The sequence below is a fragment of the Ruditapes philippinarum genome, unplaced genomic scaffold (assembly GCF_026571515.1).
Source record: "Ruditapes philippinarum isolate M1 unplaced genomic scaffold, ASM2657151v2 ctg5626_1_1_1_1, whole genome shotgun sequence".
Classification (NCBI taxonomy): Eukaryota; Metazoa; Mollusca; class Bivalvia; order Venerida; family Veneridae; genus Ruditapes; species Ruditapes philippinarum.
This window is the reverse complement of record NW_026856478.1, coordinates 4,132-22,991: the sequence shown is the minus strand read 5'-3', so window position 1 is coordinate 22,991 and position 18,860 is coordinate 4,132. Positions and strand designations below refer to the sequence as shown.

The following is an 18,860-nucleotide window of genomic DNA, read 5'->3' as shown; positions in this document are numbered from 1 at the left end:
GTATTTAAAACATATTTTAATTGACTGTGTAAAAACCATTAAGGAAAATGGTAGTAAAATATGAAGGTTTTATAAAATAGTTTTTTTTGCCACAAATATATTCATTCTTCACCAAATTAAATTTATTGGCAGATGAAATGAATCTAGTGAGCAAGTTTTACAAATATCAGCATCATCATGTGTTGCTTTTACTGGTAGTTTCAGAAAATTTAAATACCTTGATATCATAGAACCCTTGATATCATAGGAACCGAGTATACCTGCTGATATGACTTTAAAGCTTTCCAAGATACCCGGAAATAAGAAAAATACTTTCCAATCACTAGAAAGTTTACTTTCATAGATATAACAGATGATGATCCCGAGACCTTGCACCAGAGACACATAATATACATGTGTAGCTTACACTTATCATTTGACAATGAAAATATATTGGAAAATAGTAGTGTTATACCCTTATTGCTAAATTTCACAGTTTTTCAAATCTGAATAAACACCGGTTCAAATCCTTTTCAACTTCCGGTTCAAAATGGTAGGCACGAACAAGTTGACAAATGATAAAAAATCTTCTAACATCTGCTTATTTTCATGATATTTTATTCTCCAATCCTTAGATAAAAACTATTTATATATTTTTGCCCTTGTTGACACAGTGAATGTGTTTCATGACTGGACAATTGTTTGTGTAATTTACATTCAAGTTTATAATATGACAAATTTTATTTGTAGACCTAACGAATGTTTGTTTTCTTTCTGAACCGTACATATAACCGCATTAATATGCCATATTTATTTAGTAATTGACAGCATCAAATCATCTCTGCCTTCTTATTAATTGGCCATTTTTGCATTTCAACTTTTTTCTTATTTATTAATTTTAAACCTTGTTCGTTCTTTTTCAGGCTCGTGTCAGGACGAAAACCGTGAAAAAAGCTGCCCGTGTAATTATTGAGAAGTATTACACGAAGCTTACACTTGATTTCCACACTAACAAGAGGGTATGCGAGGATATTGCAATATTGCCAAGCAAAAAACTCAGAAACCGAGTTGCTGGGTAAACATCACTTTTCATACATGTCATATGTCCAAAATTACTGCATTCATAATATAAATATGTATGTATCATTTTGGCCAATTAAGGGTATGTAAACATTGATGTTGCCCAATAAGAATTTGTTGGGAGCGATACGATGTTGTAACATGTTCGCTGAATGAAAATAAATAGTTGGCAGTATAAATTTGTAAAAAATAGCTGGTATGTAAGAGGGCAATCTCCTAAATTAGACCCCTATGTATTTTTCAGGTGTAAAACTTGTATGTAATACACTAAAGAAAACGAAATGAACCTTATATATACTCCTGGTTTAGACCCCGGGGTCTAATCCAGTATAGCCTGTAAGAGATGGTTCTGCAGTTAAATGAATTTGTAATTGAGAGAAGTAACAGAATAAAGTTTTTATGAGTTTTAGAAGAGCTGAAAGACATTTTCTTTTAATTAACAGTTAAAAACCAAATCACATCTAGTATCAGTGTTGCCTGTAGTACTGGCTTCCATACATAACTTCCATAGCTTTTATTTTGACGTTGTGCAACAGTTAAGTTAAAGGTCAACCCTATTTGCAAAGGCTACCAGAATTTTGGCAGTTTAAATTATAAACATTGATTCTTACACCTCACCATCTTAAACCTTTAAAGGTAAAACCTAGGTTATGATGGATCCCATTGTCCCATTTGTATTAAAATGACAGATCAATTCTTGGGCTGTGCTTGACCTACAAGCAATAACTGCCTCCAAGTGTCAGAATTTATGGATTTAAACTCTACCTAAACTAAAACTTTAGCTGTATTTATTTTACTGAATAAGTTATATTGGACTGTGGATCTGCATCTTGCTTATGAACACAGTTTACATTTACTGAAAGTCTATTGTGCAGTTTTATGAGAAATTTTGAAACCTGTTTTTTTTTTCCACTTCAGATTTCTTACACATTTGATGAAGCGTATCCAGAGAGGCCCAGTGCGTGGTATCTCCATTAAGTTGCAGGAGGAAGAGAGAGAACGCAGAGACAACTACGTTCCAGAGGTAAATTCTTTGAACTAGTACTCCATGTATAAGGGAGCACTTTTTTCAGTTTTATAATAATATCTTTAGATCTTTAGATAAATTTGTATCTATGCAATGTTGAAAAGGCCTTAACTTTGTCATTGAATATTGACAGAAGCTACCAGCTTTGTTTGTTTTTTATTAGAAAAACAAAAAGGTATAAATATGGGTTTCCCTTCTATTTTCTGAAATTTCTTGTATATAAAGACACCTTAAGAAATAGTTTATTTCATTTATCTTTGGCTTCAGATCTCCCAACTTGAAGTGAATGACATTATCGAGGTTGACCCAGATACAAAGGAAATGTTGAAGTTGCTGGTAAGTTATGAAATGTTACTTGTGTGGGTGTTTTGATGCATCAGTAGCTCATCTGAAGTTATACAACTAGTCACATTTAGATATTCATAAAGAGAAAAGTTCTACAGACAATTGATTACTGCCTAAGGTTTTGACACCCCCCCCCCCCAAAAAAAAAGAAAGAAAAAGAATAAGACTATTGATTTTAAAGAAGCAAATCATGATTTAAGGGTAGTATTAAAGAACATCAGTGACATGTCAGGGGTCCATACTTAACAGCAATGGGCGGATGAACATCAGAAAAAGCTTACTTTTTCACAGTAAGACTTGAAGCTCCAGCATAAGTTCTTTATTTTCTATGACAATTTGATGCTGAGTTGACTTTAAGTTTAATGTATAATAGGGAAAAGCCTCACTGTGTTATATGGCAAAGAACACACCCCGACACAATTTATTACAAATTTTGGGTTAAATAGCCTTGACTTGTGTAATGCTCATCATAATGGTTATATTAAGGAAACTTGTGAAATTGGGAAATTAGTTGTATAACTTGATAAGTATACCTTTGAGTGTAGGACATTAGCCCACTAAAACAAAAGTGCTTTGTACCTCTGAATTGCATGCTCTATTTTAAAGTATTCCAAAGATGTTAATCTGTAATCAGTACTAATTATGACATGTAAAATAATTCATATTAAAAATTTAAACAATTTTGATAATTACCAGTCACTTCGAGTCACATAGGATAAATGCCTTGATCTGTTGATGTGGAATTAGTTTAAAAATCAGATGCATGCTGATTTACATAATGCTTTCTTCATTGACATTATATATACTGCCTCCGTGGTGGAGGGGTTAGAGTAGATGACTTCTAATCCAGTTACCTCTCTGGCGTGGGTTCGATCCCCGGGAGATGCTTTGGCAGTTTAGCGCGGAGGAGTGTAGTCTAGTACTGGTGTAACTCTCCAGGAACGATGGTTAGGTAACTACCCGCCTATATGACTGAAATACTGTTGGAAAAAGGCGTAAAATGAAACAAACAAACAAACATTGACATTATGATAATACCTGATATGTTAAAATAATTTTTCTCTTGTTCAGTGTTGATACATTAAAGTGGATTTGTTAAGGCAGTCAGTGATTTAAAAGAACAAATGAAATTGGTCAATGTAATATTTCAGGATTATCCATTTTTTTTTTGAGAAATAGATACAGTTTAGGATTAAGACCCCTACTGAACATACAAACACACTACGGAATATTTGTGAAAATAACTATATACTGATAATAATGCATATTTTTTGTTTTGTTTAGATTTTAAAGTTTACTTTCAAGACTTAGTACATATTTTTGTAAATATTGAATATAACAGTTACTTTACTCACTATACTGTGACAGTTGAAATTCATATTTACATGTAAAAAAATTTAAACTTAATCAAGTAAACTTTAAAATCTGAACAAATCAAATGATATGCATTATTAGTAATTGGTGAAAGGCGACTTGCATCAAGATCTCTGCAACATCAGTGAGTCACTGTTATGACTTGATCAATATTACAAGGTGGCTGTGTTTACATTTGTTAAAAATCAGATATTGGTTTGAATCATTAACCATGAATGTGGCTAACTTGATGTGCTGTATTTCACAGGACTTTGCCAACATTCCCGGTCTGCAGGTAACAGCACCAATCACCCAGATGGGAGCACAAGGCGGTAATCAACAGGTTGGATTTGGAAGACAGCCACGCTAATTCAATTGTTATGTACAGAGAAGAAAAAAAATAAACAAAAAAAAACATTGATTTCTCTGTATTTTGTGAATGGCATTTAGTAAATTTCTCTCCGTAGTGCTACATGATATATTATTGAATTCTGCTTGTCTGGACTAGTATCTGTAGTATGTGATTAACGTCAAGGAAGAGTTACTTCCCTTACTGGTTTGGGATACTGGATGGGGGATTCTGCTATACAGACAGTTAGCTAATAGAAAGTTTCATTATACAAATGGGTAAATACAGATTGTTCAGTTATGTTGACTTATGCATACATCTATGTCAAGACAATAAATAAACCTGTTTCAGATTAATTCTTACAATGGTGACATTGTAGATAGATCTTCCAGTAATAAAAACTGAAAATCAGCGAAATTTCAGTGAATATTTTACGATATTCTCTAATGGCTGGGGAAATAGCCAATAACTAAATTAAATTTTAAGTTTAATATAGAACACCAATACATAAACTGAAATTACATGCAGAGTTATTTCTCGAATAAGAATTTTAGATTACTGCCAAAACTAGTAGTACTGTAGTAGGGTGAAAATCGGTTAAAGGCAAGCTATTTTTAAAATTCAAACTCATTTTTCATATAAAGTTTTTTTAGGAACCATTTTAGTTTCTTTGTATCTAGGATCATAGTTATGGTCATCTATTATTTTAACTGATGTCAATCGCAGCAATTCAAAATGGCAACTTTTTTTTTTCAATGAAAAAAAGATTCATAAGAGCCGAAAATTCTCCATCTCGTAATAGCCAAGTTTTCTCATAAAAGTTGTACTTTTTGCATATATAAGCCTTTCATTAGAAGTGAATACGCGCCTAATATTGAAAAGTTAATTAATAATACACCATAATATCAGCAGTCCGATAAAATAGTGCCCGCTCAGTAGATCGCAATACTTTTTTGTGGAACACTGACATTGTGAATATTATCCTATTTAAAGGCCATCTGACTCTTGTATACGGTAGGTTAAGGAGCATATGTTTATGTAAGGTATAATACATCAATATATTATATGCATTTTGCAACATGCTAGGTTCAATCCGCACCTATGTACACCTGCAAACCTTGTTTGATGATTGAAGGCCTTTTTGTGGATAATCGGACTTCTCATCATATATGGCCTGGATCAAATAAGGGAATATAATGTCTCTTTCATACAAGAGAGCTATACATCATGCATTTTCGGTTGATGGTTGGTAATGCCAAAGGGGTCCGACACACTTGGGTGTGTTCATATATAGTGTAATTAACTTGCACAAGCAATTTGATAAAAATATAGGGACAAATATTTTATATAGTCTCTATATAAAATATTTGTCTCTATATTTTTGTCAAATTGCTTGTGTAAGTTAATTACACTATATATGAACACAAGTGTGTCGGACCCCTTTGTGTAATGCATGGAGTCTGATCTTAGTGACTATTTGGACATTTCATATTTGGGCAAAAGAAGTCAACTGTGACAAGGTGCTGTTTCAATATCTTCTTTTCTCTATACCCTACTTACCTTAACAAATATTACAGTTCCAAATTGTTACAATATTTGGCTCCAATGACAAAAGTTGCAGCCACCTCTGGTAAGGTGGGTTGTCAAATTATTTTATATGTGAAGAAAAATATTGTTACAGCACCAATATATAAAGTCTTTATCTGGGTACATACAGAAAATAGGATTGTGAACAAAGTTTATCTAATATCAAGCATTTGGTATAGTTGGAATGACTCAAAATATAGCAGCCAAGGGAGGTAATGCATGTTAACCCCCCCCCCCCCAAATGCTTCATAAAACTAATGTGACCTCTTTCTTTCTAGGTCTGCTTTGGTATCATGGATGCATATCTTGCTCCTTTAAATCTTGTATATATATTTCTTACATGATTTGGCCTGGCAGAGTTGGTCATGTAGAAAAAAATCAGAATAAAGTAAGTTTTCTCGAGAAAAATATTTATTGTAACAAAATGATAAGAAAAAGTATACAAAATCCATTCATCTCCAGACATTTAAATATTATTTTTTATAAATAAATACATGATTTTCTTCACAATAATATAAATAATACAGTGCAAGTTCTACAAAATGGCCATATGCAGAGCAATTTATCACTTTTTCAAATAAGGACTGTCCAATAAATTTAACCTTCCAAGGGCAACAAATCACAGCAACAAACAATATCATTGTCCCCCCAAAGGGTGTAGCCATGCTGAGGTTATACTGTAATGAATGGAAGATAATAAAAGTTCATCAGATGAGGAAGAGCAGACACAATACTGTGGTTTTTCTATACCAGTTATTTCAATGCAAGTGAATGTCATATATAGTTTCAGTTTTCATCAATGCAAATATTTTAGTATGCTATTAAAAGTCACAAAAATTAAAGCCTTTTATCACATAAAACAAAATACACCAACTGGTGGTTTAATTGTACATGTGTTATAAAAAATTAGGAAAAAAACCCCAAAAGCAATGTAAGTAAGACTAGTGGCAGAATCTTGTGCAAACTGACATCTGATTATCAACATGTAGATGGAATGATTCATGTAGTATGATATAGTTTCACTATTAATGAAGAACATATTCATGATGACAGTAGCTTGGACCATTTAATGGCTCAGCTGGGTAACCTCGTCTGAAACGAAACAATTAAAACGAGTGAATTTTTGGACCATCAATGTTATCAAAATAATCTTTTCTTTTTAGAGGTTAAAAGTGTATGAAGATGTGTAGCTCTGTCAGCTCAATAAGTTGAAGCTTGACTGTTCTTAAAAAAGCAGAATGACTTGGACCTAAAACCTGACAGAAAACAGGAGTTATCACAGATGCAGATTGCTCAACTGCTCTAGATTATATATTACACATATCACAAAATTATCAAGAACATGAATAACTTTGTCAAAATTCAATTAAAAGAGTTAAGAAACTTTGCTTTCTGAGCAAACCTGAGTCCCTTCATTACATACAAAAAAGCAGCTTGCCAATAATTACATGAATGAGTACTGGTTTGGACTGGTCTACATGTAAGTGATTCCTATATTTTCTATATGACCTGAAACTATACTATCGATTTATCTAGAAATGTAACAGTTAATCACATTTACAATGCATTTAGATGGTGTGTAAATTTTTCAGCTCACCTCACAAGTCTACATCTATGTTCATCAATCCTAGGTGTGGCTAGATTAGTGTCATTAAAGCTTGCGGGACTCCATAGCCTTTCAGCAACGGCAGATGCTCGAGGCCTTTTAAAAGAAAATATTCGATAAGACAGTTATTGAAATAACAAAATGGAAAAATAGTTCTTGAAAGTTTGTATTATTACCATTTAAGAGCTGATTTTGTTCACGTCTTGTGTCTTTTTAAACTCGAATTGTAAACTTATAATTTCAATAATTTATATTAACATATAAGCAGTTTAAAAAAAGTAGAGTTTGGCCAGGTTACATATACATTGAAGAGCAGGTTGGCTTTCTTTATATACTCTAAAATCAACAAGCAGTTAATGTAAATTATTAAGATAAATACTGATGCCAATTACCAATGATTTATTTTGTACTTAATCTGTAATTATGTTATTTAGGTTGACAATTATGTATTTTAAACATTTACCAAAGTCTTGGTAGTAGATTGGTATCGTCTACAAACTCTCCCCATATACATGCTTCCCCTCCCATCACTAAATCTTTCTGTGTTTGAGTACCTGAAACAAATAAAAACATCACAAATAAAGTTTTAAGAGCATTGCATGCTGCACATGATTACACTCGTCTGTTTCTTAAGGGCAATGACTTCAAGAATTAAATTCAAGAATGTTATGGTTATTATGACTGTTAGGCACATCATACGGTGTTCCGTTTGGACAACGGTGATTTTTATTTTGTCTTTAACCGCAATGCACGATGGTATGATGATGAAGACGCGATTACACGATGATGAAAACATCACGGTATGATGATGAAAACACAATGGTGAAATCACGATGGTATGATGGTGAAAACTCGATGTTATATTGCGTTTCACCATCCTATCATCACGTTTTCAGCAACGTGCCATCCTGTTTTAACCATCATGCCACCACACTTTCAACATTGTGCCATCACATTTTCATAATCGTACTATCGTGTTTTCACCATCGTACCATCGCATTTTCACCATCATACCATCGTGCATCGCTGGTACAGGCTAAATAAAAAATCATGATTGTCCAAACGGAACACTGTAACATCAACCCTAAATATGATGGCTAAATTTGTGATAGTGAATTTTCAAGATATTATTATAAAATATAATCAGAGTCTAAAAATGCATATCATACCCATTATTGCCATGTTTTTATTTTCAGAGTGCAACATACGAGGGGTTATCCAAAAATTTCGTGGACTTTCTTTGTTGCGTAAAATATATTTGACATATTGATTTCAAATTCTTACACTTCTTAGAAGAATAAATAACAAATTAACACAGAACAATTCATGTTAGTAGCTTCTTAGATTACAACAATATTTAATTTTACATAAACACTAACGGCGACAGCGGCGCTATCCAAAAAGTTTAATGATGTCAACGTCATAATAACGTAGACCTTTTGCTTCAACGTTACGCAGTCAATGACCGTTACTGCCTTTTAAAGTAATGTCCGTTTTCCCGTTCAACACTAAATCTCTTATGCCACTTAAACACTTATTATCGTGACATTTTATTTTCTCTGTTGATTTTTTAAAATGTTTTTACAGGTGTCATTTCCAAATTACAACAAAATTTTATGATGGCGATTTTATGATTACTGTGTATCCGTCATTTTTCCGTTGTAAACAATATCGGCGTCTTCAGTTTCTAGCGATATCAACAAAAATAAACGGAAAGGACGTCCATGATTTTAAAGAATTACTTCAAAAATGTCATAGAAGAAATATGCGGTGTTTAGCGGGTTTTCTAGTTGAATTTTCGTTTTTTAGCAAAAAATATACGATGACTTACTGCGGTTTTCTATAGTGCGCCAGGTGCCGTGCATGTGCATATTTAAAAGCAATATAAAATCATTATTTATTGACGCAGTTAACTTTTCCTTTCAAAATGTGTTGATAATATTCTAAAATGTATGCTGATAAAATTTCATTACAATACAGGTTGACGTTCAAGAGATATTTAAAAAGTCCACATATTTTTGGATAACCCCTCGTATCTATATCAAATGCATATTGTACTCTGTCTAGCCTTGTTTTTCATTTATCAGAGTCCAAAATTTCTATATCAAATGCATATTGTACACAATCTTGCTTTGTTTGTCCAAAAATTTAAATCTATGTCTTATTGTGCTTGAAGTAACAAAGTCTGTCAGAATGTCAAAAAATGGTGGTGTGAAAAAACAGAGGTCATTATACATGTTGAGAACAATACGGATTCTAATGAACTTGTCCAATATAGGTTTGACAGCTAAGAACTCATCAAATATAATTCAGTATTGTACTAAACAATGTATTAATAACCTTCTATTATCCAAAGTTAAATCATTTTCAAATTTATTTTCCTTGTAAGAGGTTACAGTGACCCTGACTTTTTTTACCCAAATGGGTGTTTGGTAGAACTCTACAAGGTCAATGCACTTGACCTTTTGACCTAAAAATGTGTGTTATACATGTATATAGAACTCCTGAAAATGAGTTTAACATAAAACTTATAGAAGTGAAATTTCAATGTAATAGTGATATCAATACTAAATGCTTTTGCAATACTGAAGGAGATAAATGAGCAAAGTACATATAGATCTTATCAGAATTGGATGCAAACCCACAAGCGTCAATTCATGCATCGGATTAAAGCACATGCATGCCCCAAACATAGGAGAAGCCCAAGAAAATGAGAAACAGTGATATGTTTCTTCTGAATAAAATCACAAACCACTGTTTGTGCAGGTAAGAAGCTTAACCCAAATTATTTGTCTAACCTAGGCACAAACTTTAACCTATAATACACTATGGTTACAGTAAAATTTGAAAACTTGACTTACCATTAAAGTTCTGAGGATCTGCATTGTAGTACCTTGGCCAATCTTGAATTGATATATAATCTAGGTACCAAGGGGCAGCTAACAATGTTTTATAACCAAGGGAGGTAACTTTGCTCATTTCTTTCAAATAACCTGGCTTCCAAACTTCCACAACAGTATCAGGGGCAACCTAGGGGTTTAATAAAAGAAAGGTAAAATAGGGGGAAATATTTAACATTCTTACCATTAAAATCAAGTGGTTCTGCAGTATAGTACTTTGTCCAATCACTGCCATAAGATATATAGTTGACATACCATGGTGAAGATAAAATTGTTTTATAACCAAGGGCAGTAACTTTACTCATTTCCTTCTGATAACCTCCCTTCCACACTTCAATTACAGTATCTGGAGCTACCTGTACATAAAATTATATAACCAGTTATAAAGATTTTTTATAATTAAATAACCTGATAAAAAATGGTTGCAATAAGGGATCGCAACAAGAAATCACTTAATAATAAATAATGAAGTGATATTTTTCTACCAAGTACCTGAGCATCAATTTTGTTAAAAAAATACTCAGATGCATTTAAGTACTATAAATTCACTTAATTTTGTGGACATAAAATTTTGTGGTTTTGTCACAAAGAACATTTTTGTAGGGACTGTTATTTTTCAAAAAGGTAAAATGTAAAAACATATAATGTGATGCAAAACATCCTTATAGCAGACAAAATGAAATTTCGTCGGATCTTAAATTTTGTGGACTGACTTGTCCATGAATAATAATGGATTTTGCAGAACTCATGCCAAATATCTAATCTCTAGATATAGTTTCTGACAAAAATATTCTTACAGGCTTCAATTTTTAGTCTATTTCTAGGTCCTGTGATCTACTTATGTATCAATTAATATTATTTATATAGAGGATCATCTAAGAAATCATTCAATTGAAGTTTGATCAAAATCTACCAAATGATTTAGACAGAGATGACTTGTCACCAAAAAAGTTCACTAACAATTTACACAACTTGGCCAGAAAAAATATCATATTTTGCTATCATTCATAAATCATATACATATTTCAGATATGAAACAATAAAGCTATTATATACAGGTATAAGGATATAATTTCTGTATTCCTGTCCAAAATCTAAAACAAAAAAGACTGAACACAAACCTTTGCTCCATTGTCAATAACCTCTTGCCAGATGATGTAGGATTTCTTCAATCCATTCACAATGTTGAGCAATCTTAAACAAACAAAAAATAGTATGAAAGTTTTAATTTATGATTAATGAAATCATGGATTTTAAAAATGCAAAATCTTATTCGAACACAAATACATGTACAGCAAAATGGTGAGTAATTTCGATTTTTACCCACATACTCTTGGATTGGCATAATGTTACATTAATTTAACATTGAACGAAAGTCTTAACTTATAGTATATTACTGTAGAATATTGCCTTTAAATTGTTATAAAATCTAGCATGCTTTATACTGACTTTACTAAGCAGTTTAAACTGAACAGAGACTAGGAGACTTACTTCTGCATGTAGTATTCCTCAAGCTTGGAATAATCCTTACCATATCCCATATTGGCCATAAATGTCTGAATATCTGGGTTACTCTCCCTAATTGACAAAAATGTTGAAACTTTGTAAAATTTGTTTGATATAGAAGTCAGTAAGAACATCTCTACGTAAATCATATGGTAACTTTTCCGCTATAACTTATTTCTAATTTTTTGTATCACTGAAACAAATTGCATCATAGTAAACCTAAAAAAGTTTTTCATAAATTTGTTTAGTTTAAATATATTTACTCTAACTAAATTATCAAACAAAGTCCCTCAAATGGAATATATCACTGTCTGATAAGCTTTGTAAAGTTAAACAGTACTGTTGTCATTTGAATTAAATCAGCTTCCGGCAACTTTTTGGGGGGGTTGGGTTTTACGTCCCACCAACACAGTATAGGTCAAATGGCGACTTTCCAGCTTTACTGGATCGAGGAAGAGCTAAGGTGCTCTTCTGTGCATTATATCAGTCATAAACAGGCACCTGAGTAGAACTAACCAAAGCTAGTATCATATAAGAAACAAGCGCTGTCGGTAGGACAGCAACGCTCGACTATTCTTAGTGCTTGATAGTAAAAAAAATGCTTGATAGAGTTACCTCCTCCTGTTTACAGGTTGGGGTCATGATGGTGAACAAGTGTGCAAAGTTTCAAAGCCATATGTCAATGGACTTTGAAAATATTTGAAGTATTACAAAACTTTAACGTAAATTCTAAGTCGAAAAAGGGGCATAATTCTGTCAAAATGCTTGATAGAGTTACCTCCTCCTGTTTACAGGTTGGGGTCATGATGCGTGAACAAGTGTGCAAAGTTTCAAAGCCATATGTCAATGGACTTTTGAAAATATTTTGAACTATTACAAAAAACTTTAACGTAAATTCTAAGTCGAAAAAGGGCATAATTCTGTCAAAATGCTTGATAGAGTTACCTCCTCCTGTTTACAGGTTGGGGTCATGATGGTGAACAAGTGTGCAAAGTTTCAAAGCCATATGTCAATGGACTTTGAAAATATTTTGAACTATTACAAAAACTTTAACGTAAATTCTAAGTCGAAAAAGGGGCATAATTCTGTCAAAATGCTTGATAGAGTTACCTCCTCCTGTTTACAGGTTGGGTCATGATGGTGAACAAGTGTGCAAAGTTTCAAAGCCATATGTCAATGGACTTTGAAAATATTTGAACTATTACAAAAACTTTAACGTAAATTCTAAGTCGAAAAAGGGGCATAATTCTGTCAAAATGCTTGATAGAGTTACCTCCTCCTGTTTACAGGTTGGGGTCATGATGGTGAACAAGTGTGCAAAGTTTCAAAGCCATATGTCTATGGACTTTGAAAATATTTGAACTATTACAAAAACTTTAACATAAGTGGTTACGCCGACGCCGACGCTCGGGTGACTGCAATAGCTCTACTTATTCTTATCGAATAGTCGAGCTAAAAATGGTTGAGAAATAAGTAGGACACAAACGAACAAACCCTGGGTTGCACGGCAGATGATTGTGTTAACTTCTTGCCCAGGATTCTCCATATATCTGTTTCTATAACAACCATATATGTACATATTTGATCATGATTTTTCTATCTAAACTTGAAGTAGGAAAATGATATCATACCAACATGTAAAAGAGACTTCATCTCCCCCTAGATGTACATATTGATCAGGGAAAACAGGGCTATCTCTTGGAAGATATGATCTGTATAATAAGGTATATGTAGAATTTAGGGTAGGATCATAGGGGCCAACAGCTCCCAGAAGGTTGCCACTCTGTAACATCTTGTCAGTAAATCTTTATAGCTTACCCATGACATGAGTGACCTAATATAAAGCACACAGGCTATTTACATTGAATATGAATCATTAACATGATCTAAAGAATTATATCTAACAAGAATGATATGCAACATTGCTACTAGCATAAAATATTTTTACCCCCCGGGGAATCACAACGGGACCCCCATTGAATTTCAGGGGGAGCTTTAGATCCCCCTGGTTAACCCTCAATGGGTAAGCTTTGGGAAATGTAAATATTTTGTCAACCCTTTTTCCCCATTACAAAATTCCCCATTTTAAAGAAACTTATAATTTCTGTACATGCCAGGGGAGGGGTTCTGTTAAGGATTTTTAGAAAGGGTTTTTTCTTTGATCAATCCCCCAAAAAAAGTGAACTGCCCCCCCCCGGGAATGACCCCAAATTTCCCCCAAATACATCCAAAGAACCTACTTTTTTGAGCAAACGGGGGGCGAAATTGAAGTATGCACCCTAGAATTTTTATGTTCCCTTTTTTTTAAAAAATTGACTTTCTTCCGGGTGTAAAGTAAAATTTCAAATTTCCAAAATATTTTTACTTAAAATTATTTTGTAACGTTAAAGATCCAGTAAGAGAAGGTGATACCCTAACGTAACTGGACTCTGAAAGAGAGGCAAGAAAGTAATGTAATCTATACAATTAAATTTCCCGAATTTGACGAATAGAACAGACAGCACTTGTTTTACCTGGTGTATCAAACTCTGGGATCACTCTAATACCTCGAAGTCTGGCATACTCTATGATTCCTTTAACATCTTGCTGTGTGTATACTTCTCTGAAAGCATTGTATGCGCCCTACAAAATAAAATACCTGTCAAATGAGAAATGATTAACATCTAAACCATCCATAAATCATTAGGAATCTACACCATACTTTATATTTGAGCATTAGATCTGGAATAGCTATGTAAATGACGATAAAACTCTAATTCTTTCCATAAAAACAATGTAAATATGTCAAATGCTAGAAAATTTAACACACATTTTTACATAAACACTCTTTATAGGATAGATTTTATGACAAATCTTTACTCTTAATGTGATATGAGGCTATTGTAAGAATAATTGGCGGAAGATGGCCTCAGATAACCCGCCGTTCATTTTAGTTATCAGTTCAGGCATAAACAATGACCTTCTAACATCTAGATCCAAACCTTTTTTTTTTGAGGCCCCAACTGAGTTACCTTGTTAATTTTAATAGGTTTGAAGGGGTTGGGGGCATCCCCATCACATCTTACATGTATTAAATATACAATTCAATCATGATGTAAATATCAATGAAATCAAATAACTTATGTCATTGTATCACATTGATAATAATCAATAATTAACTAGTACATGTAATAAAGTAGATTAATATTTATATCATTTATTTAATTTAACATTGGCCTTCTATCAGCTAGCTCCATAACTTATCAATCTAACTAAAGTTCAGATCTACTTTCTTGCATGTAGATCTGATTGCCACCATTTTTGAGAAGGTGACCTCCTATTGGTGCACATCAGATCCTAATGCATAACATTAATTAGGAGCTGATTTTAATCAGACTTGATAACCTATCCACTGAGTTTTTATAACAGTATAAAGAGCAGCAATGTATTCTGAATCATCTTCCTTACACGGGACCACCTTATGCCATCTAATTGTCATACTGTGTGCTATATGTGAAACTTCTAAAATTGTGCAGCTAACAAAAATTTAAGGTTTTAAGGTACAAAGATTTTACCAAAACACTCATTTCTGGGAAGGTATAACTCTCATATGGAAATGCCTGGTCATCAACAATATGCCAGTGGAACACATTAAACTTGTTCTGTGACATGATATCCTGAAATTGTTAAAACAAAACAATACTAAACATACTAGTAGATAACTTTGAAAGGGACTCCACTGAGTTTTTTTTTACAAATTACAGAACAATAACTCACGTGCAAATTTTCAGACTGTTTGCTCACTTTGTTGCTCCAGAATAATTAATCAAATTGCGATACCTTACCAACAACTACTTAAATTGGACTAAGAATAGCACAAAAATATAATTTATTTCTGAATATATATCTTAATATCTTTTGTGGTGGCCTTGTGGTTAACGAGTGTTGGCCTAGTGTTTAAGGTGTCTGCTTCTCAACCAAGGGAACATCTAATTGGGTCATGACCATGTTTCTTCATACAACACCAGTACTGGTTGGTTCCAGGAAGCGGACTCGAAAGTGATAAATAAAAGTTGCAAGACCTTGTTTTGCAATCAAGCTTAAAAAATATGTTTAAACCAATATCTTTTGCATATCTATCAGTTTTAAGTGCACAAGCTAATGTATTTAAGAAATTTAAATTTTATGTTTTTAGGCTTTTGGACCTCAGTGGAGTTCCCTCAAAATAAAAATCTTTAACCAACATGTCCTATTAGACTTGTCAAAAGAGTTTCAGCAATTTAAATTAATTGAAATTGAGCTGGGGACAGTAGACAGTTTGGTCAGTCTCCAAGAAATATCAGTTGTTCATATACAACTATACAATACAGAACTGAGAAATCTATCGCCATTTTTGTAAAAAAAATTTTTTTTAAAGTTACTAACTCTCTGCTGAATGAGTTTTCAATAACTCATAATGTAATTCAAGTTAAAATTTGCTGTAATAAAAATAAAAGGGTGTAATCGTACCAAGTTTGTCTTCAGAATATTGACGGAGAGATAATGTCTTGATGTATCAAGAAGAAGTCCTCTATGTTGAAACCTTGGGGCATCTGTTATACTGGTTACATTTATCACAAACTGCAAAACAATGCACCTCATGATCTTATATGATAAACTTACAAAAATAAAAAAGACAGTGATACATGTAATGTAAATTTGAAAGTTTTTACTGCTTTTTTAATTAAAATTTTATATTTTATAAATCTTTTTTTATCTTCTTTTCTTTTTTCTGATCACTTTGCTCAAAAAGGTTAATGAACTTCATTTGCAATCGACTTCTAAAGATACAAACTTGCTTGAAAATTATAACTTTAATTCAACTAAAAAAAAACAAAAAGCTTTAATTCAACTAATATTTTTATCATAACTTTTGCTCTGGTAGGAATGTTATGGTGAAATATATTTCTATGCAAAATTCAGCATTCATTCGAAGCACAAAATTTTTCACTTTAATAAACATGTACTGATGTAGATAAAATAAAAGAGACAAAAATTTGTTTACAGATCCAAGACTGTCTTCATGGATCAGCTGGCTAAATGTTTCCAATCCTCTTAGAGCACCCCAAACCTCTGTTGCCTTCAAAGTTGCATCTCCTGTTGCTTTTATTTCCAAAGTATCTAAAAAATATAAATTATTGTGCAATAAAATTTTAATTCAATGAGTAAACAAGAACTGTCAATGAGACAGCAAGCTCAACTATTCTCAATGCTTGATAATACTAAAATAATCATAAACTAGAAATGTGTCCATAGGACACAGATGCCCCCACACACCACTGTTCTGTCAATCTTATGACTCTAGGTCAAATATTTTTTGGACTACATGTGCCACAAGTTGAAAACTAAAAATCAACAAAGGGCCAAACAATTCTGTTAAATTATTTGGTTGCAGCCAAAAATTCCTTCTTTACTACCATCTACACATTAAGGTTGTTAATCCCTGTAAGTTTAAGCAAAATCTGCCATCCGGTTTAAGAGGATTGCGTTCACAAAATTTCTACATAGTATATAATGAAAAATCAACAAAAGGGCCATAATTCTGTTAAATTTGGTTGCAGCAAAAAACTTCCTTCCTTTACTGCCATCTACACATAAAGGTTGTTCATCCCTGGAAGTTTAAGCAAAATCTGCCATCCGGTTTAAGAGAGTTTTGTGTTCACAAAATTTCTTAGCATAGTATATAGTGAAAAAATCAACAAAGGGGCCATAATTCTGTAAAAATTTGGTCGCAGCAAAAATTCCTTCCTTTACTACCATCTACACCTTAAGGGTTGTTCATCCCAGTAAGTTTAAGCAAAATCTGCCATCCGGTTTAAGAGGAGTTGCGTTCACAAAAATTTCTACAATAAGTATATAGTGAAAAATCAACAAAGGGCCAATAATTCTGTTAAATTTGGTCGCAGCAAAAATTCCTTCCCTTTACTACCATCTACACATTAAGGTTGTTCATCCCTGTAAGTTTGAAGCAAAATCTGCCATCCGGTTTAAGAGGAGTTGCGTTCACAAAATTTCTACATAGTATCTAGTGAAAAATCAACAAAGGGCCATAATTCTGTAAAATTTGTCGCAGCAAAAATTCCTTCCTTTACTACCATTCTTCACATTTAAGGTTGTTCATCCCTGAACGTTTAAGCAAAATCTGCCATCCGGTTAAAGAGGAGTTGCGTTCACAAGATTTCGGGACGTACGGACGGACAGACGGACAAGTGCAACGCTATATGCTCCAACATTGTGGGGCATAAAAAACTCTGTAAAAAGGTTACTTGGTGAGTTATGGGACTTGTGATTTAAGATAAAAATAATCAAACAGTGAACTAGTGTGTGAAGTTTAAATCAATTCCTTTCAGAAGTTTTGGACATATCAACATGCACTCAAAACAAAACAACAACAAAAAACCTGTGATTCAATGATGTCATCTCTCAATACATTAAGATTTATACTAAAATCTAACATAAATATTGATTGCCACTTATTCCTTCATTTCTAATGCTAAAACAAAACCCTGCATGATGTGGTAAAATATTCAGGTCAACAACCTCCCCATCCCTTGCATTTCAAAAGGTTAATTGTAAATAATATGATACATTATGGGGGATTTTGAATGACAAGAGCAATGCCAGCGTTTCATTATAAAATCTTTGTATGCTTGTGGTCTGAAGCAACTAAACATGTTTACTTTGGTACACACAATAGGCGAAAACATACTAGACCTTGTCATTACAGTGGCAATAAATGATATTCCGTCCTGTGAACCTGGAGCTTTCTTATCTGACCTTTGTGTAGTCAAATTTATTACACAAGCACAAAAAGAAATATAAACTGAATCTTCCTAAAATTTCTGAAAAGTATGAACACTGCTGAATTTGCAAAGGATTTAGGTGAATATTCAAAATTGAAACTAAGAAAAAATATAAATGCTTCTTGAACAATTTGAAGATGAAATTAAACATTTCTTTAAAATCATGCACCTATAACTAGAAAACATGACCATAACAGCAGTTTAGTGAAAACATCCAAGAGTGGAAAAGAAACAAGAGGGCCATGATGGCCCTGAGGTCGCTCACCTGTATATAGCCCCCCCACCCCCGGGTCAATTTTTACCCAAG

The 18,860-nt window shown here is 33.0% G+C and overlaps 2 protein-coding genes across 2 annotated transcripts; one reads left to right on the top strand and one right to left on the bottom strand.

The window, feature by feature from the left end:
• Positions 1–881: 881 nt before the first annotated feature.
• LOC132746689 (small ribosomal subunit protein eS17-like) lies at positions 882–4,205 on the top strand (the record flags this gene model as incomplete). Its single annotated transcript, XM_060735909.1, has 4 exons — positions 882–1,054; positions 1,978–2,083; positions 2,354–2,422; positions 4,053–4,205. Coding segments are annotated over 4 exons (450 nt in total), but the record flags the coding sequence as incomplete, so codon positions are not given.
• Positions 4,206–6,109: 1,904 nt separating this feature from the next.
• LOC132746686 (beta-hexosaminidase subunit beta-like) lies at positions 6,110–16,871 on the bottom strand (the record flags this gene model as incomplete). The annotated part of the gene is given in 12 exon segments (XM_060735905.1): positions 6,110–6,812; positions 7,318–7,422; positions 7,790–7,880; positions 10,411–10,582; positions 11,348–11,420; positions 11,718–11,804; positions 13,364–13,517; positions 13,520–13,537; positions 14,237–14,354; positions 15,287–15,388; positions 16,221–16,331; positions 16,756–16,871. Coding segments are annotated over 12 exon segments (1,214 nt in total), but the record flags the coding sequence as incomplete, so codon positions are not given.
• Positions 16,872–18,860: the final 1,989 nt, after the last annotated feature.